General features: G+C 33.7%; 2 protein-coding genes across 2 annotated transcripts in view; both read left to right on the top strand.

Annotated features, from left to right (window-relative positions):
- LOC143554465 (ras-related protein RABB1c-like) overlaps nt 1–21,490 on the top strand; it is a 102,761-nt gene that overhangs the window by 57,738 nt on the left and 23,533 nt on the right. The gene's annotated exons all lie outside the window — the stretch shown is intronic.
- LOC143554460 (putative glycosyltransferase At3g07620) lies at nt 14,453–19,381 on the top strand. The gene is made up of 3 exons (XM_077044204.1): nt 14,453–14,757; nt 17,790–18,138; nt 18,702–19,381. Exons 1-3 carry the CDS (start codon nt 14,522–14,524, stop codon nt 19,365–19,367), a joined length of 1,251 nt encoding a protein of 416 aa, XP_076900319.1. The 5' UTR covers nt 14,453–14,521; the 3' UTR covers nt 19,368–19,381.

The raw sequence follows: 21,490 nt of genomic DNA, 5'->3' as shown, positions 1-21,490 counted from the left end.
TTTGAATTTTAGATGCATCTTTACAAAAATACATCACATGTATCAGATAACTATGAATGAAAATCCACAAGTTAGTGGTTGATGACTTAGATTAATGGATGATTTGTTTCTGATATAAAGTGGTTGAGCTTGAATATTCTAGATACAATTATAGCCATTGATTAATTAGATCCTTAAAATTTTCAGTTCTTGGGTTGAATATCTCTACTTGTTGATGGATGACATAAGGTCAGAAGCCTGATAATTCTCTACCAACATCCAATCCAAATAAATTGAATTCCGGTTTTGGGTTTAGTCTAAAAGAGTACTCGGCCCGGTTTCGAATTGAACCCGTGAACACGTTTAGCGTAACAGATTACGCTTGTGTCAACCAACGGGTTCTTGGGTTGACATATTTAATCATTTATTTATTTATACATTATTTTTTTTATAATGTTTTTGTGTGGTAACTTAAACAATTTGGGTACTTTTTACACCAAAAATTTTTAACTTTAAAAATATGTATAGCTTAAACATAATTTACTTCAAAAAATGCATATGTAATTTTAGAACTTTAGAGTTTTAATACCTAACAAAAATAACTTTTATATGGGGGTGTGTGACGTAATATTCGTGTCATGTTAAGGCTCATCACGCGAACATGGCGTGCTTAGAAACCTCAATTTCATGCCTTGAACTTGATTAGTCTAATGACTATACGTAACCTATTATTACCGGGGCCGGCTCAACGAATATGGAGGCCTAAATCAAAACAAGATTTTGGGACCTTTTCATAACAATAGGTAGGAAAAAAAATTGATTATTACAAGTTTTAAACTCATAAACTATACTTTAGTAACAACCAAGCTTACCACCACACCAATACATTATTTCGAGTTTACTGTACCCATTATAACATATCTATATATAATTTTTTTTTTAATTTGGAAGCCTTAACTGAGTGAGGGCCTAAAGCCCTAACTTGTTTTCGCTGTCTCACGAGCCAACCCTGATTATTACTTGTATATCATAATTTTGTTTACACTACCATAAAATATAGAATTGTCAAGTAAATATTATTATATATTTAATGGTAAAAGAATCAAGTAAATGCACGAATGAATAACTACACGTAGAAGTGAAAATAGTTAAATAACTTGATAAACGAATCAAGTCTGAACTTTCAATATTATTTAAGGGTTGGACGCGAGCGATAAACGTAAAGCTCGCAACTAGCCAAGTACAAGTATTTTTAAGTTAAATAAACTAAGGGGCTGTTTGATTCATTCATATCTGAATGAGTCAGATCTGAATGAGCCTCTGTAACAACACCACTAAGTCTGAATGATTCAGACCTAATTTTAACCATTAAGATGTTTTTCTGTTTAGAACCAAACAGTCTGAAGTCTGAATGAATCAGATGTAAACATCTGAATGGTTCCATTCAGATGTAAACAAACAGCCCCTAAGTTCAAACTAATATTACTTTTATCACTCAAATCTTTTTATAAGATACTTTAAAGCAAAATTAAGTAGGCTAAAACAGATTGGATCACCGAAAGTCAAAATCATATCAGACCCAACCCGGTTTCTAAAAGAAAAACAAACCGGAGAGTAAAGTGCCATTTTAGTCCTTGTGGTTTGACAAATAATGTGAATTTAGTCCAAAAAGTTTATTTTTTGCTTATGGACCCTCCAAGTTTCCCAGTTCATGCCAATTACATCCAAATCACTAACCCCGTTAAATTTTATCGTTAAGTCAGGGGTAAAATGTCTTTTCACTATTTATTTATTATAATACTTATTTAACTGAATTGCGGTTTTCGTCCTTGTGGTTTGTCCAAATCTGCGGTTTTATTCCAATAGTTTTAAGTTTGCAATTTTTTTCTCTATGGTTTCATTTCACTTGCATTTAAACTCGAATTCCCTAATCTCGTTAAGTTTGGTTGTTAACCCCATCAGTGTGCCCTTCACGTGAGGGGCAATTTTGTTCCTTCTTTTTTCCCTTTTTCCCGAAATACACCCCAGCCCCTCACGTGAGGGGTTGCGAATTAGGGCTGAGGTTTATTTGGAGAGAAAAAAGACAAAATTGATCGTCACATGAAGCGCACGCAAATGGGTTAACGACAAGACTTAACAAGGTTAATAAATTCGGGTTTAACTGCAAGTGAAATGAAACCATAAGGAAGAAAATTGCAAATTTGAAACTACTGGACTAAATTACAAATTTTGACAAACCAGAGGGACTAAAACCGCAGTTTACTTAAATAAGTATTATAATAAAGAAAGAGTGAAAAGACATGTCTACACCTGACTTAACGATAAAATTTAACGGGGTTAGTGATTTGGATATAATTGGCAAGAACTGGGAAACGTGGAGGGTCCATATGCAAAAAAATAAACTTTTTGGACTAAATTCGCATTATTTGCCAAACCACAAGGACTAAAATGACACTTTACTCCAAACCAGAACATAGGGGTGTTCAGTATTCGAATTGGACTCGAATAACTCGAAATTCGATTTGATTCGCATTCGAATTTGACCGTTCGAATTCGATTTTCAGTTATTCGAATTCGATTCGGTTCGAACTCGATTTTAGTAATCGAATACGAATTTATAAATTCGTATTCGATTCGAAATTCGAATTCAAATTATACATTTTATTTTTATTATATATTTACATACTTATGAAAAGATAAACTACATTAATCTTTCGAGTTACAGAGATTAAAAACAGATGTTCATCATTTTGGAAAATAATTAATGTAATTGGACAATGATAACTTTAACTTATGATTTAGGATCATAAGGATATAAAAATCATGATTTTTGTAAGTTTTGGTTTGAATCTGCTTGCTGACAGATTTTGTGATCTAGATAGTTTGTTGTATAACTTGTTGATATGATGGTAGTTTTGATTGAATTTTGATACTACGTTTAGGTACTTTGAATCTAGTTTTCAAAAAGTCAGAAACCAAAATTTTTGTACTTTGTTTGACTGTTTTTTATTAATTTACAAAATCGGGTTGCAATCCTGATTGAAAAAGAAATTTTCTTAGCTGTGTTGTAAATTGTATAACTTGTGATAGAAAATAGATAATGATGTGATTCCACTTCTGGAATGTCATAGATTGAAGTAGGTCAGTAGGAATCCAATCCAATTGGTCTTGAATCAATTGGACATATATGAAATTTTTGGAAAATATTTGTAATCTGTTGTGGTAATATAGATATTGAAAATAGGTTGTTGTAGAGTGTGAATTTTCTATATGTATGTGAGTATTGAAAAATTATCAGAAAAATGTATGTTGTACCTAATACTTGAAGGTACATGTGAGACTTATTTGGTAATTTATTTACATATTTTGGTTGGTTGGAAAAATCAGTTTTGATGACTTAAAACTTGTTCAAATTAATCAACATACGGTTTAGTAGAGATAATTGTAGTTTGTATTAGGGTTGTTGTAGTAGATTGGATTTTGACTATTGGTCAACTTGGAACTAATTGACTAAATGTTTAGTCTTACTTGTGAAGTATTGAAAGTGGTAAAAATTGGACTTAGTTATAGGATTGTATGAAAAGTGGCTAAGTGCACATTACATGATTGTTGTTAAGTTGTGACTAGGAATATCATGTAATTATTCTAAGTCTAGATAACTGGTCAAAAGTCACCAACGAGCCATATGTCAACATTTTGATCAAAGGTCAACATTTTGGACAACGGTCAACAAAACTCAAATTTTATTATTTGATCATCGAGGCTTGGACTTTTTAGTCAACGGTCAACAACTTGGACCTTTTGGTCAAAAGTCAAATGAAAAGTCAAAATTGGTCAAAGTCAACAAAAAATCAAACTTTGGTCAAAGTCAATTAAAAGTCAAACTTCTAATAAACAATGGGATTGTTTGGATACTAAGGGTTCTAGGAATCGCTTAGAAAATACTTATAGTGCTTATATGATTTAGGCACTAGAACAACTTTGACTTAAGCAGTTGACTTTCATTTGAACCGCATTCGAGGTGAGTTTCACTGCCCCTCTTTTTACTTACTCATTTGGGGGAGAAAGAATGCAACATACAAAACTTTTTTGGATATTGTTGACTTTTTAATACCTCATGTATACATAGTGAACTTAAACTGAAGTCTCCCATACACATTGGACCTTTAACAATTGTACATTGGCTGGGTAATGAAAGGTAGTACTACTGGGTTTGACAAACCCCCTCGGGGCTCTCGAGAGAGGGAGTCGCCGGGTTTCTTCATTTACTAGAAACGCAATATGCACTAGTCTTATATTAGACTCCGTGGGTGGCAAACAAACTAACAAGTCAGCCTCGTTCACAATGGAACTTACACTAATGTAACATGATTACTAGCCTAATTAACTAGTGGTATTACTAATGCATACATTATCCATACTTTATCTTTTGTAATGCTTACTTACTTAATGGTTTGTTTGACAAACTTATTTTAAACTCAAACCTGTGAACTCACAAACCGTTGTGTTGACCCGTTTTAGCATGTCTTTCTCAGGTCACTAAGATCAAGTGCACGGATAGGAGTTGCATTCATGGTCACTCATAAACACTGCATCATAACTTGAAACTTTATAATTAATGATGTTATGGCATGCGCGTGTTTTGCGCCTTAGACTATTTGCTTTTGTTTAGGGATTTATCTTTCCCGCTATGTTACACTTCCGCACTTTAAAACAATAAGACATTAACTCTGAAATGGTTTTCCCAAATATGGGACAATAAAATTTATTTAAAATATTTATACGTTGTTTGGTGTAACTAACGACTGAGATCCTGGTTTGTCACGCGCCTCGCGGTAAAACCCCGCACGTGGAAATTGAGGGTGTGACAAACCCGATTATCATTTAAACAGATATTAGAACCCATTGATTATGAAAAATTTAGCTAGTTTTTTTAATAAATAAATTTTTATTTATAAATAAAAGTTATAAACCGCACAAATTAGACAACAACTCAATTAAAGAGTAATAGAGAAGCCCAAAAATAATTATGAAGTGGGCTAATAAGAATAGAGCATTCTCAACACATCCACTCTTCACATCTCTATAATTACACTAAAAAACACTAAATTTCTTTCACATATTCTTTTAAATAATATTTTTGTACACTTTTATCATTACAGTTTTCTCTCTCTCTCTCTCTACTCACAAATAATTCAACAAATATTAAAAATTAAATATGAGCAAACTTTGTTTCCCCAAATTTACAAAAAAAATCACTATATTTTCTCTCTCCACAATATAATTTACACTCACAACCACTCAAAAACTTCCAGGGCCGGCCTTTAGGGAAGGCTGGGTGGTCAACGGCCCCTGACCCGACACCACATTAGGCCCGATTTTTTTTTAAATTATATGTATTTTTATAAAAAACAAGATGTATATTTAATGTTTAAACTCAATTACATAACAACTAGTTTGGTTTAGTGGCAAAGGGTATTACTATTAACCAAAAGGTTGTGGGTCCTAGTCTCATTTGGAACATGTTTAAGCCTATTTTTACGTAAAAGTTTTTTACACCTAACCAATATGCCCATTTAGAATTTAAATTGTCTAAAACCAAGAAAATACTCATTTTACTTGCGGCCCGAAATATTTTTCGCCTTCAGCCCAAAAAAAATTTTGGCTTCTCGGAGCTGGGCCTGAAAACTTCACCCTGTAATTTTCAAAGTTCTATCATATAATTTTAGGACAAAATGGCAAAAGACGTCCTTTGTGTTGCACGGTTTTTCAATGGACGTCATTTGGCAAACTTAATGACCGAAAACATCTTTTATATTTGAAAACTCTATCACGTTACATCCTTTGACCCTAACCGAATTAAAATTTCTCATTAAATCCAATCATGTGCAAGGCACATGAGGGTAATTTAGTCGTTTTACAAGGCTAATTCCGGATTATAATAATATTAACAACATCTTTATAACACAACCCCAAATCAAAAAAAGATAAAAAAAATACAAAACACAAATTCAACATCCACCACTACCACCACCATGAACAACCATCCTCCGTCAACCCCCCCCTTTGTTCAACCACCCAAATCCTCCACCAAACAACCACCACAATCCACCACCACCTCCTCACCTTCCTCCTCCTCACCACCCTCATCTTTACCCTCCGTTCCAACGTCGCAACCGCCACTCACTCCTTCACTTCCTTCATCGACCACGACCCATCTATCAAGTCCATCCTATGTCGTCTCAACATTAATAATCCCAATTCCAATATTAATCCATCTAATCGCCGGAAACCCTTCCAGCTCACCCATGTCGGAACCCTAGACGACAGCTTATTCTCCGGCGACGATCACCCATATCAAATATTCTTCGGTACGTCACATACCCACAATCCCAATTCCACATCGTTGTTATACGACTCGTTTGGCCCACAAATTTTCCCCAATTTTATTTCCGATCATGGAATTAGGGTTTCCGAAATTGTTCATTCAAACCCCAAAATTCAATTCAAATCGGCCAAAGTTTTACCCAGTTCGGAACAGATTAAGGATACAGGTGATGCTAATTTGAGTAATTTGAAAGATCATGAACCGATTGAGGAAAATGAGAGTGAACGTGTTGATGAATTGAATCTTTTTTTTGAAAAGGTTTGAGCTTGAACAAAGGGTGTTTTAGTATAATGATTTATTTTTAATATTATTTGATTTGTTTTTAGTATATGTAAAATGACTAAACTACCCTCATGTGCTTTGCACATGACTGGATTTAACGAGAAAATTTAACTGGGTTAGAATCAAAGGATGTAACGTGATAGAGTTTTCAAATATAAAGGATGTTTTCGGTCATTAAGTTTGCCAAATGACGTCCATTGAAAACCATGCAAAAATAAATGACGTCTTTTGTCATTTTGTCTAATTTTAGAGGATGGGATGAAAATGCTCTAACCCAATTAAAAAATGTTGACAATATGTTTTTATTAATATAATGATATGGTAAAGTTAAAATACAAAGAGCGACAAAAATGAGAAGTGTGAGAAAGATTTATGTCCATACAAAAAACTCCTTATAAATAAATTAAAAACAATAAAAAAATCATAACTCAAAATAAAAATAAAAATAAAAACCAAAAAGTTTAGAAAACTAAAACGTTTCCGCCATAATTTCCATTAAAAAAATTGACGAAAAAACAATGCTGAGATCAAAGACACGGTGACGAAAATGAACAAAAGACACAATTATAACTAAAAAAAGACACAATAGACCGCAAAATATAATACAATGCCGCATAAAATATAGCACAATGTTGAGTAATATAACACAAAATAAAGAAAAAAAGACACAATGTTAAGGAAAAAAGACACAATCAATGAGAAAAATAAACACAAAACACATTGATAAAAAAAAAGACGCAATGATTTTTTTCACTCACCATTGTGCCTTTTTTTAAAAAAAAAGGAGAAAGGTGATGGAAACATTTTTGTGTTTTTACTTTTTTTGTTTTTTTATTAAATTTTGAGTTATGATTTTATTATTATTATTATTTTGATGAGTTTTATAAATTTTACAAATTTTGAGTTAAGGATGTCCTATAGTTTTACAAATTTTTCTCATTTTTGTTCCTATTTGTAGAATAACTTGACTCTATAACGATATTGTGCTTTCTTTTTATTTGACCCAAACTAACACGACTTGAAAACTTTGACATCGAAAAATTCAGAAACTTATAAGAAAAAATTTATAGCTCCGTCATTAAAACCATGACTCTGTATTTGACATAATCTATTTGGATCTAGACTCAACTCGCTTATATATAAATCATTTTTAACCTCTTTGAATAATTTTCAGTGGTTACCACTGGTTTTGATTTTTTTAGGGGGTGTTTGACCTAGCTTTTTTAACAAAGCTTATAGCTTTTTTAGCTTTTTTTTTTATAAAATAAGATTAACTTGGTGTTTGGCTTAGCTTTTTAACCTTATGCTTATTAGCTTATATAAGCCCATTTGAAGAAGCTTATTTGAAGATGGTTTTTAGCTAATTTGTTAGAAGCTTATTTGTTTAAGGGTGTAAATTACTCATTTGTTCTCAAATGGTGGTGGATTAGTAATTATTACTCTAACAAATTAAAGAATGTTGGATTTAACAACTTATTAAGACACATAAATTTTTTTTTGAACGGCAAATTTGGATCACTCACGGACCACTGGAGTATCATCGTGTCACCAGCAGAACCACGCGATCATATCTATCTCCACTAGGCAATAATGCCTAACCATCAATTCAGGAGGAAACCCAATAAATCTTGGGAAAACCCCCTTGTGGGATTCGAACCCAGGACCTTATGATCCCTAAGCCTTATCCCACCACCAAAATGCCACTAGGCTATAAAGCCATTGACTATTAAGACACATAATTAACTTATAGAATATAAGTTAATCCAAACACTCAAAAAGAGTTTATCAAATAACAGAAAAAAAACTATAAGCTAATCTATACTATATATAATATAGCAAAGAGGGGCAAATTAAGACCCTACTTTTTAAAGGATTTACATGTAATGTTGCATATGGTACAACCTTGTAGTAGGGCAAAATAGTCATTCTCACCTCACATTAAAACAAAACTCACGTTTATTTAATATAGTTACATTATTCACCCCTCAATTATAATTAAATTTAAATAATAATTACAACAATAACCCTTAATCTTTTACCTAAATCTTATTTTAATTTTCACTTTTAACCCAAATACCCTCATGATTTTTAAACGTTAATAACTTTTTCATATGTGAATATTTTTTTAAAGAAATTATACCATAAAAACGAGCATACTTTTATCTTTAATTTGAGTATGATAATGTCATAGATTTTTTTAGTTAAAAAAAATACACTTTTTGTATGTGTGTTTCGGTCTGGTTTTAATAGTTTTAAATTAAATTGTGAGCCAAACCTTTTGTAACATTTTTTTTTTATCGTCGAAAACTAAGACAGAACCTTTGAAAGTTGAAAACAACTGGCCAAAAGTTAAAGAAAAAAAACCTGTCAAATCAAAAGATGAACGGTTTTACGGTTTCAAACCGAATAATAAACACCCATAAACTTATTACATAGTCTGTGATTCCCGCTGCATAACGCGGGCACCTGTCTAGTTTTATATATAAGCATAAGCTTAAAATTAGAAGCTAGGCCAAACACACCCTTAATAAAATAATGGCTGTCATACATAAGATAACACGGTACACTGACTAAAGTGTTTAATTTACACCATTGCATACGACTTTCGATTATTCCATGAAATCCCAAGGAATTCCAACTGTTAAGATAACACAGCTCTTTGACCCGAAGGCTATTATTATAAAATTAATATACACGTGTTAGATTAGGACTCTAGATCAACAGATCCAAAATCCATGCTAGATATGATATTTTTTTCTTTTAAACTATAGATATAATATTCAAATAAACATATTTAAACTCTTAATGTATATGAAAATATATAATATGATCAGCTTCATAGAATATATAACTGCATTAAACTACTAAAAAGTAAAACTTGTTAAGGATGTCCTATATGGTGAGGGGCTTCGAAGCCCCTCTCCAGTGCCACGTTAGCGTCACGTGGGGACTAGGGGCTTCAAAGCTCCAATACAAAGATGCCCCTTAATGGTGAGGGGCTTCGAAGCCCCTTAATTTTTTATTTTATTTTAATAAACTAACAAATTTATTAAATACAATAATTATCAAATACAAACTAAATTAAAATTAAAAACTTATACATAAAAAAATCAACTAATTTTAGTCGTCGGTGGCGGCGTCGCTGTTTTGTTGTTTGTTTCTCCAAATATGTTCAACCAAATCCGCTCGAATACTGAAATTCGTTTCTTTTTTTCGTGTTCTTAATAAAATAGCAAATCTCTCATCTTCGTTTAGTGTTGTCATCGGATCCGGCGAAATGTCGTACTTGCCTTGACATATTGCTCTACCCGAGTCCTCCAGTATCATATTATGCAAGATAATACAAGTGTACATTACATTTCTTAACTTATCCATGTGCAGAATACGAGCCGGATGTCTAACTATAGACCAACGTTTCTTTAATACCCCGAATGCCCTTTCGATGTCCTTTCTGGCCGACTCGTGTTTTTTCTTGTAATATTTTCGTTTATCATCAGTCGGGCACGTAAAGCCATGAACCAACGTTGCCCAATCCGGATAAATTTCATCGACTAAATAATATCCGTATTCGTAGTTGACACCATTAGTGGAAAATGAGGTGTCGGGACCAACCCGTTTACGAGAAGGTCGAAAAGAGGAGACGCGTTTATCACAGCTATATCATTGTTTGAACCCCGCATCCCAAAGAAAGCATGCAATATCCAAAGATCAAATGATGCAGCAGCCTCAAGGATAACTGTTGGTCCATCATGATCACCTCGATAATATTGACCTTGCCAAGCAGCTGGGCAAGCTTCCCAAGCCCAATGTGTGCAATCAAGACTACCAAGCATCCCAGGAAAACCGTGCCTCTGTTCATGCACCTCGTATATTTTTTGTATGTCGGATTGAGTCGGTTTCCTCAAATATTTTTTATGATATAGTTGAGGAATACCTAATATTAAATTTTTAATGTCAGTTTATTAAATTTGCATTTAAAATGAGAGGATTTATAAATACATATTAAAAAATGATAATACTCACATTCGCAGAACGTGTGAAGGGCTTCACGAGCCATTGTCTCCGACATTTGTAAATACTCTTCCATGGCGTCGCTCGTGGTCTCGTACGTGAGTTGACGAATCGCCGTCGTGCATTTTTGCAATGGAGAATAATCGGGCTTACCTCTCGCGTCATCCCGTTGTTGGAAAAAATCATAATCACGTTCTAAATCACCAACAATTTGTAAAAAAAGTTGGCGACTCAGCCGAAAACGCCGCTGGAATTGTTCCGCATCAAAAGTCGCGTCCAGCGAAAAATAATCTTGCATCAACCTTTCATGAGCACCGAAACGATCCCGTTGTCGATGAGGACGTCTTGTTAGCGGTTGTGAGCTTTCGCAATGCTCGACTAAGATTCGGGTAGCATCTAGAATAGCACTAAATATTACCTCATCCCCTGAATCGGAGTCTGAAATAACGTCGGGATCAGGGTAGTAGTCGGGTGTCGAAGATTAATCGGAAGGCATTTTTAGGAGAAAATTATAAAAAGTTTGAGATTGTAAATGGTTTAGTTTGATATATATATATATATATCAAACGGTAAAAAGAGCCGTTGGAAAGGGGAGGGCCCCACATAATTCACACTTCCGTGTCAGCAGTTTGAACCACCAAATCATCGGCGCCCAACGAAGAACCACGCCCCACTGCGGTATTTGGCGCCCGCCAGCTCAGCCTTTGGAGCCCAATAGCGACTCGTCTAAAGCACATTATATTGTTTTTGGAAGCTTCAATATTAATTCATTAAATACAATATCATGTTTTTACCACATTGATAGACCAAAGTTATGAGGCGTTTTGGAGCCAAAACGTCGGGGAACACCGCCCCCGGGCGTTTTGGGGTGATATTTTTGGTGAAACGTTTTATACATAACGTTAGGATGACATGAGTCTTGAGGGTCTTGTGTGATAGAGAGAGGCGTTTTAGAGGCATTTTCCACTGCACCCATTTTTTACAAAATGTCTAAAAGCTGACTAGGCGACACATGGCGTAAAATGTCTGGATGTATCTAGTTTTGACTACGCATGTTCTTAAAGATACAAACTTCACTAAATGAGTTTATAATCGAAATTGTTTTCTTGGACGGCAATGACATAGTCATTACACGTATAATCCACTAATACATGCACTTTGTAAATGGGCCGGGTATTAGAGAAGTTGGAATTATCATTATGATATGTCATTTTCAAAGGTACCAACGTACTTTTATTCTAGTGTTTAAAAAGCGTTAAAAAAAGTCTACTTAGAAAAGGCATCTTCTGTAATGCTACTCTTGGACACCTGAGAAGAACAAGAATATTGGATATACGTATTTTGTGAATTGAAACCAAAAGATTAATTAAGTGTTTTCAAAAGAGAGGAATTAAGAGTTTCAACATTAATCGGTTCTGTACTCTTGAGCACAAACAACTAACACCAACAATATATCGTTATAACGTTTTCTTGTTGGTTGTAGATCGAGACGAGTATCGATCTATTGGAGATATATGCTTGCTTGGTGTGGATCAGTTTTGGAGAAGAAACGTTTGATCTTTGTTCACCTGCCTTCATCAAAGAGCTACCAGGTTGGTACTGAGCTAAACACGTACATGTGGTTGATTTTAAGTTACAAGATTACTCGTATATGGATCCTTTGACGGGACTAAATTTAAACCATGACAACTACTATGTGTAAAATGCTCTTGGGCTAATATCTAACAACTGTCTTTGTACGTCTCGATGTTTTCCTTTCATATTTGGTAAATTATCATCACCTTGTCCTCTATTCTTATTTACTTTAAGCCCTGATGTATTAATTTCTTTCATAATAGTGCCAAAAAGACCTTTATAGATTGTGTTATCTACTATTAGGCCGAGTGCAGTGGGGCTCAAGTTTGGACGAAATGGGGCGCGAACACCGCAAACCCCCCCCCCCCCCCCCGGCGATAAATGGGCGAAAAGGGGGCGGGGGCGGGGAGTTCTTCTCGCCCTCATGTCTATGTTGTTTGCATATATAGATATTATTATTATTTATGTGTGTGTAAGATATATCTATATATGTATATATATATATATATATTATTATATTACTATGTAGCCCATACACCATTACACCCCAAAAACAAATTCTCACCCCTTGCTAACTGGGCGCCACACGACGCAAAACGCCCCAATTTGTAGCCCTCCACTACGCATAGCCTTGGAGACTTGTAAAAAAAATATTCATTAACTTGTAATGGAATTGACGAAACATCTAAACATCATAAATAAGACAATGGACATTTGTTCTTTGTAACTTATATTGAGAGTGCAATCAAGTAGAGGCGCACAAATTGGGGTTTTCAAATACCCGGGGTTCGGGTATGAAACCGGGTTCCGGTATGACCGGTATTGAAAAGTCGGGTACTGCCAATACTCGGGTCGGGTTCGGGTCCGGATATTGCCTCTAAAAACGTACCCTATGTATCTGGTTTGGGTCAGATATAGAATCGGGTATTCTAAAATGGGTATTTGAATACACTATTTTCGGGGGGTTTTTTGTGTAGATTGGATTTTTTAAAAGTTACATTTTTAGGGGTATTTTTTATGCATTTTACGGGTAATTTAAGGTATTATCGGGTATTTTAAAAATCGATTTCGTGTATTCGAAAAAGTTTTAATCCTTCTCTGAATAAGGGAAAGTTATCAAATAAAGAAAAATTAAAAATAAAATAGTAATTATTAATTTACTTATATAGAATATGATATATTATTTTATTTTTATTGGAAGTTATTCAATATGAATAAATGTACAACTAAATTAGTTGTTTACGCATTAATTAAGGTTTATTAAATTAGAATACGAATTTAATATTTTTTTTCTTACATAATGACGAAGCACTTAATTAAAAAATCAAACAGTAGCTAACGTACACTTGTTAAATTAACTTTTATTAAAAAAAATCCATAGAAAACCATTAAACGCATTCGGAAGGTTCCGAATAGCATGCAAACCAGACCACATCATCCATTTCATGCTTTCTCTCCTAACACACAAACCCTAGCTACAGATCCATCCATTCAATAAAACATGTTTTGTAGATCAATCATTAATAATCAATCATTTACGCTCATTTCCTTTACACTCCTCGCCGTCCTTATCGTTGTCGTCGTCTCCTACGCCTCCGCCGGCCTGGCTCTCTCATCGTTATCTTCTTCGTTTTCATCAACGCTTTCTATCCCTTCATTCAATCTCCACCACCCCCCACCACCACCGTGGTTAAACCCTAACACCGCACTCTACTCCATGTTCACTGTAATTTATCTATCCATCTTCTTATAGTAATTACCTGAATAATTTATAGCTGGCCAATACTAAGATGGGCGTTTTGTAAAAAGACAAAACGTTGAAAGTTATTGGTCAGAACGGTGTTGTTTCAATATCCGGACTTTTGTTCTGACCATGACCATAGGCTGTCAAAGTTTGAAAATATTTGGTCAAAACGCATTCTGACCTCAATCCAGACACTCGTTTTGACCATATACGTTCAAATTTTTAAAACTTTTGAAAGTTATTGTTGTCGTCCATCCAATATCTTGATCGTTGTTCTGAATATAGATGGTCAAACTTTATTTATTTATTTTTTTCAAAATGGTTGTTCGAACATCTGTTTTTACCATAGATGGTCGTCTAATGTCTATCCGAACAGTTGATTTTACCATTGAATTTTTTTGGCCAAAACGGTTGTCTCACCTCTATCTGAACGACTTGGAAATGATGTGTGATTAGATGTCAGACTGTGTTTGATTGATTTTGATGTTTTTTTGTTGTGGAATTAGTGTGAATCAGATTCGTGTAAGAAGCAGAATGAGAAGATGAACAATGTGGTGAGTAAATTGATGGAGGAGTTAAAAACTGAGAGCTTGTTGAGGAGAAACAAGAAGAGAGACAAGAACCTGGAGAAGGTTGAAGCAGAGCTAGCCGGGGCTCGGGTTTTGATAAGAGACGCCGCCACGAGCCGTAACAGCAGCAGCAGCTCATCTTCTCCGTTAAATGATCCTGATTATGTACCTAGTGGAAATATTTACAGAAATCCTTACCTTTTTCACAGGTAATTTAATTATTTTCTACTTTGATATTAATATCTATATAGTTTTTTTAATTTATATACGTTGCTGGTGGTTCACATAATTTATGCATAGAACGTTTTCTTTCACATATAATGAAAGTGCATTCAATGTTAATTAACTCCACTAATGTAACATTAATAATGTTTTAAAACATTACTGTATAAATTAAGGCTTGGGTTATACATACACCATGTTGGTTATTCATACACCAGGGTATTCTATACGAGTCGTATAGGCTCTATACGGCTCGTATAGGTGCATGGTCAAGTCATTTTCAAGCAGTGTGTCAGGTTTTATTCTTTTGTATCGTATAGCCCCTATACGGCTCGTATAGGGCTATATGACTCGTATAGGGTCTATTTGACTCGTATAGTTTTTTTTTCAATTTTAAAACTACAAAATATTAAAAACAACACCCGAGTTGGTTACAAAATAAAAATATACATAACAACCTACGTACAACATGAGCGTTTCGGGGTAACGACTTTTTAGATGTGGTAATGCAATCCATTTTGGTTGACACATACATGAGTTATCTAAGCTTTTGAAATATAATTGTTATAAAAATAGTTTCATTTGTTGGTGTAGATGTTTTGGCTCGTGTTAACTCAACTTTTGAAATATAGCCTTCATAATATAGCTTTTTGAAAATCTGATACCTGGTCTATACGGGTCGTATACCACATATACGAGTCGTATAGACCAGAAAGTAATTAAAAATCTCTGGTCAAAAGTACATGCTGACAGGCTGTATATACGAGTCGTATAGACCCTATACGGCTCGTATAGGTTAGACGATTTACATAGGCTATACGAGCTGGAAAATCTATACGGCTCGTATAGGGTCTATACGGCTCGTATAGACTGCAAAAAGTTGCCACACAGACACGTTCGTACGCAGGTCAATAGGTTAGGGCTATACGACTCGTATAGGTCCTATACGAGCCGTATAGCATTAGTCCCACACCAGGGGGCTGGTGTATGCATAGCATGACCCATAAATTAAGGACCGTGTTCCTTGTAGCTTGTACGATAGGGGCATTCCACATTCCCATTGTAATTTTGGTGGGGCCGACCAATTAATATATTTTCTTTTACACTGTGTTCCCGAGTTTCATTTAAGGAGAGAAAAGAAAATGAGGAGAATTAAAAGAGAAAAGAAAGAGAGGGGGAGGAAAATGTGTCACTTTATTTCGTGTTCCCGAGTTTAATGAAAATGGAAGGAAGGGAAAAGAAAATGTAGGAGTTAATAGACAATTAATGATACAAACACATTTTCTCTCTTAATCTCTCCAATTTGAAAAGATGATTATACACTTAAATTTTCTAGTTTTTCTCTCTCTTCCCCTCTCCTATCATCCTTAAAAAATCTCTGGAACATGATTCCTTCACATTTTCTTCTCCTTTCTTTTTCCTCCCCTCTTTAAATAAGACTTGGGAACACAGCGTTATTGTTAAACCTTCAACTATATATCTTATGCGTTTTAACTTTTAGAGCATTTATATTTAACCTCTTATCTATAATTAAAAAACTATATTAAAGCATACTACATTTTTTTTATTCTTTTTAATTAAATAATATTTTTTATAAATTTATCGTTATCATTTTTTTTCTTTCACTTACACCATTTTCAAAATATATTAAATAATTATAGTAGTGAACAATAACTTTTCAAATATATAATAAAATCATTACGTTATCTAAAATATAAAAACTTTTCGTTCACATCACCCTAAATCACTCTCTACATTATAAAAACATCCATAACATAATATAGGGGGTTGGATGAAAATGCTCTTAGTCGGTTGTATATCGGTTTTATTTTTTTACTTATAAATTACTTTAAATAAAGTAATTAGGTAAAATTATAAATATGTGGAACGCTTTTGTTTTAAAACATTATTTATTTACTTTTTACACTTTTTTGTTATTTTATACACCACACTTCAATTTAAATAAAGTAATTTACTTGACAATGTGTTTGTGTTTTTTTTATAATAATTTATATGAGGTTTTTTTAACAATATTTGTAGAGATACAGAGAAAATTTTGATGTTTTCATAGGATAATCTGGTGTGGTAGATGATTTAGCGTGTTTTATTGGTGTTTCGGATGAAGATATTGAACCGCAAAAAGGATTTGTAGGTAGTGTTATCCAAAGATATATTAGGAGTGAAAAATTAATCATAACTAATTTTTTTTTGCCTCCCAAATACGTTTACTCAAAAAAAAAACAAAAAAAAAAAAACAATTCAATTCATGCTAAGCATGACTAGATTTATATTTATATAATAACATGAAATCAAATGTTTTTTTTTACTTTCAAAGCAATTAATGCCTGAGACCCAAATAATAGAAAGTTTTACTGTGAACAAGAGATGTCACATGCCTCACAAGAATCGTGGATGCTTTGTCGGCTCGTTTTGTGTTTACCTAAATTTTCTACAATAGATTATATAATATCATTTTGAAATTGTAGAAAACACAAAAAACAAGTAGATTACAAGATGTCCTTTAATTGTGGTATATATAAAATATAAAATTTGTTACAAAATATAACATATCAACTTGTCTACGTTTTTTAAAATTTGTAATATTATAGTACTTTAAACTTTGATGTTTTATATTTTTCATACTTACCATATTACCCTAATGCATTATAATTACATGATCAAACGAGTCTGATTACAAATAAAGATATGCAAACGAGTTTTTTACACAATCAAAACATAACAAGCCTTTATATTTCAAAATTTGATTGTGTATTTGACGTGTCACCTAAAACTATACATCAAATACATTGTCAAAGAAGAATGGATATATAGACAAAGATTTTAAAACCCGAAAACATTAGAAAAAATATATTTTTATTTAAGACAATAGAACTAGAGATGAAATAAATTGATCTATCATATTCTACCTTTATTTTTTTGTTAGCATATTTATTATCATGTTGAGGTTACTATTAGATATGTTGTTCAAAAGAATACAAATAAAATGTTTCATGTGTAGGAGTTACTTGCTTATGGAGAAGCTATTCAAAGTATACATCTATGAAGAAGGAGAGCCACCCTTATTTCACAAAGGTCCTACCTATGGCATTTACTCCACGGAAGGCGTCTTTCTTAACTTCATAGAGAAAGATCCTAGTTTTCGAACATCTGACCCAAATCGAGCTCATGTGTATTTTCTCCCATTTAGTGTCACCATGATCCTCGATTATCTTTTCGATCCAGTTATCCGTGATAAAGCTGTCCTTGAGCGTGTTATTGGTGATTATGTGCACATAGTTTCATCAAAGTACCCTTACTGGAACCAGAGCCTAGGATCCAACCATTTCATGCTAGCTTGCCATGATTGGGTATGTTCAAATCCTCTATGCATAAATTTGAGCTGTCAAGTGGGTAGGCCGGGACACGTTTTGATTAAATATGGTGTCTTTTGGTATGGGTCTCAATGGGCTAGCGGGTTAACCGGCAAACACTTTCTATCCACTTATATGAAAACTGTAAATATTTGATGAGTTAATTAAGAAAATAAAAAAACTTGATGCAATAACAATCCAAGTACATGCATACAACATATTGGGAATGTGTGTTTATTAAAAGGGCTAATTGCACATAAAAGTCCATAAACTAGTATAAGCAGCCCCTACTTGTAATTATTTTTGTATAATGACTTGTTAATTCTCTTAAACTGGTCAAAGTTTGATATGGTGACATTCAATATTTTTACAAAAAAAAATTGACTTCCTTGTTTGACCGATTTAAGAGCTAATACAAAACATGTATTTATAGACAAGTCTAGAGACTTTATATACATGATATGAAATTTTGAATTAGAAAAAGAAATTGATTCATTTATAAATAAAATGGCTGCTAATGATGTTAACTTTAAGGAGCTATGACTCTTGTGATGGTGCAGGGGCCTAGAGCAACATGGTCTGTCCATTCGTTATACTTCACTTCGATTCGACTACTATGCAATGCAAATACCTCAGAGTACTTCAATCCAAGAAAAGATGCATCAATCCCAAATATCAACCTTCAAAGAGGCGAGACCACTATGATAACCGGAGGTCTGCCAGCATCTAATCGTACCACCCTAGCATTCTTTGCAGGCGGTCAGTTTCATGGCAAGATTAGACCTTTGCTTTTCCAATATTGGAAAGACAAAGATCAAGACATACAAGTTTACAATAGAGTGCCTAATAATGTTTCTTATCATGAAATGATGCAAACAAGCCGGTTTTGCTTATGTCCTAGTGGATATGAAGTGGCGAGTCCACGAATAGTTGAAGCTATATACGCTGGGTGTGTGCCCGTGTTGATATCTCAGCATTATGTGTTACCATTTAGTGACGTTCTCAACTGGGATGCATTTTCAGTTCGGGTGTCAATGGGTGAAATACCGAAGTTGAAGAGGATTTTGTTGGGAATCTCAGATGATGAGTATGTTAGGCTGCAGGAGAATGTTAAGAGGGTGCAACAACATTTTGTGGTTAATAATCCAGCGAAAAGATATGACATTTATCATATGATTCTACACTCATTATGGTTAAGAAGGCTAAACTTGCATATTTATGGCTAAGAACATTGATAGAAAAGTTGTAGTGTACCAGTGGTAGATTGTTATATACAGCTTTTATAATTTTGAATTTTAGATGCATCTTTACAAAAATACATCACATGTATCAGATAACTATGAATGAAAATCCACAAGTTAGTGGTTGATGACTGAGATTAATGGATGATTTGTTTCTGATATAAAGTGGTTGAGCTTGAATATTCTAGATACAATTATAGCCATTGATTAATTAGATCCTTAAAATTTTCAGTTCTTGGGTTGAATATCTCTACTTGTTGATGGATGACATAAGGTCAGAAGCCTGATAATTCTCTACCAACATCCAATCCAAATAAATTGAATTCCGGTTTTGGGTTTAGTCTAAAAGAGTACTCGGCCCGGTTTCGAATTGAACCCGTGAACACGTTTAGCGTAACAGATTACGCTTGTGTCAACCAACGGGTTCTTGGGTTGACATATTTAATCATTTATTTATTTATACATTATTTTTTTTATAATGTTTTTGTGTGGTAACTTAAACAATTTGGGTACTTTTTACACCAAAAATTTTTAACTTTAAAAATATGTATAGCTTAAACATAATTTACTTCAAAAAATGCATATGTAATTTTAGAACTTTAGAGTTTTAATACCTAACAAAAATAACTTTTATATGGGGGTGTGTGACGTAATATTCGTGTCATGTTAAGGCTCATCACGCGAACATGGCGTGCTTAGAAACCTCAATTTCATGCCTTGAACTTGATTAGTCTAATGACTATACGTAACCTATTATTACCGGGGCCGGCTCAACGAATATGGAGGCCTAAATCAAAACAAGATTTTGGGACCTTTTCATAACAATAGGTAGGAAAAAAAATTGATTATTACAAGTTTTAAACTCATAAACTATACTTTAGTAACAACCAAGCTTACCACCACACCAATACATTATTTCGAGTTTACTGTACCCATTATAACATATCTATATATAATTTTTTTTTTAATTTGGAAGCCTTAACTGAGTGAGGGCCTAAAGCCCTAACTTGTTTTCGCTGTCTCACGAGCCAACCCTGATTATTACTTGTATATCATAATTTTGTTTACACTACCATAAAATATAGAATTGTCAAGTAAATATTATTATATATTTAATGGTAAAAGAATCAAGTAAATGCACGAATGAATAACTACACGTAGAAGTGAAAATAGTTAAATAACTTGATAAACGAATCAAGTCTGAACTTTCAATATTATTTAAGGGTTGGACGCGAGCGATAAACGTAAAGCTCGCAACTAGCCAAGTACAAGTATTTTTAAGTTAAATAAACTAAGGGGCTGTTTGATTCATTCATATCTGAATGAGTCAGATCTGAATGAGCCTCTGTAACAACACCACTAAGTCTGAATGATTCAGACCTAATTTTAACCATTAAGATGTTTTTCTGTTTAGAACCAAACAGTCTGAAGTCTGAATGAATCAGATGTAAACATCTGAATGGTTCCATTCAGATGTAAACAAACAGCCCCTAAGTTCAAACTAATATTACTTTTATCACTCAAATCTTTTTATAAGATACTTTAAAGCAAAATTAAGTAGGCTAAAACAGATTGGATCACCGAAAGTCAAAATCATATCAGACCCAACCCGGTTTCTAAAAGAAAAACAAACCGGAGAGTAAAGTGCCATTTTAGTCCTTGTGGTTTGACAAATAATGTGAATTTAGTCCAAAAAGTTTATTTTTTGCTTATGGACCCTCCAAGTTTCCCAGTTCATGCCAATTACATCCAAATCACTAACCCCGTTAAATTTTATCGTTAAGTCAGGGGTAAAATGTCTTTTCACTATTTATTTATTATAATACTTATTTAACTGAATTGCGGTTTTCGTCCTTGTGGTTTGTCCAAATCTGCGGTTTTATTCCAATAGTTTTAAGTTTGCAATTTTTTTCTCTATGGTTTCATTTCACTTGCATTTAAACTCGAATTCCCTAATCTCGTTAAGTTTGGTTGTTAACCCCATCAGTGTGCCCTTCACGTGAGGGGCAATTTTGTTCCTTCTTTTTTCCCTTTTTCCCGAAATACACCCCAGCCCCTCACGTGAGGGGTTGCGAATTAGGGCTGAGGTTTATTTGGAGAGAAAAAAG

Source organism: Bidens hawaiensis, unplaced genomic scaffold, assembly GCF_021521415.1.
Source record: "Bidens hawaiensis isolate Kalapana, Puna unplaced genomic scaffold, B.hawaiensis_p1.1 tig00017684_1, whole genome shotgun sequence".
Taxonomy (NCBI): domain Eukaryota; kingdom Viridiplantae; phylum Streptophyta; class Magnoliopsida; order Asterales; family Asteraceae; genus Bidens; species Bidens hawaiensis.
Note: the sequence above shows the minus strand (reverse complement) of the source record. Positions and strands in the feature narration are given on the sequence as shown.

Coding starts and splice junctions, on each gene's coding strand:
- LOC143554460 (XM_077044204.1), top strand. CDS start 14,522: ATGAACAATGTGGTGAGTAAATTGATGGAGGAGTTAAAAACTGAGAGC. Junction 14,758..17,789: donor AATCCTTACCTTTTTCACAG/GTAATTTAATTA, acceptor TTTCATGTGTAG/GAGTTACTTGCTTATGGAGA. Junction 18,139..18,701: donor TGCTAGCTTGCCATGATTGG/GTATGTTCAAAT, acceptor GTGATGGTGCAG/GGGCCTAGAGCAACATGGTC.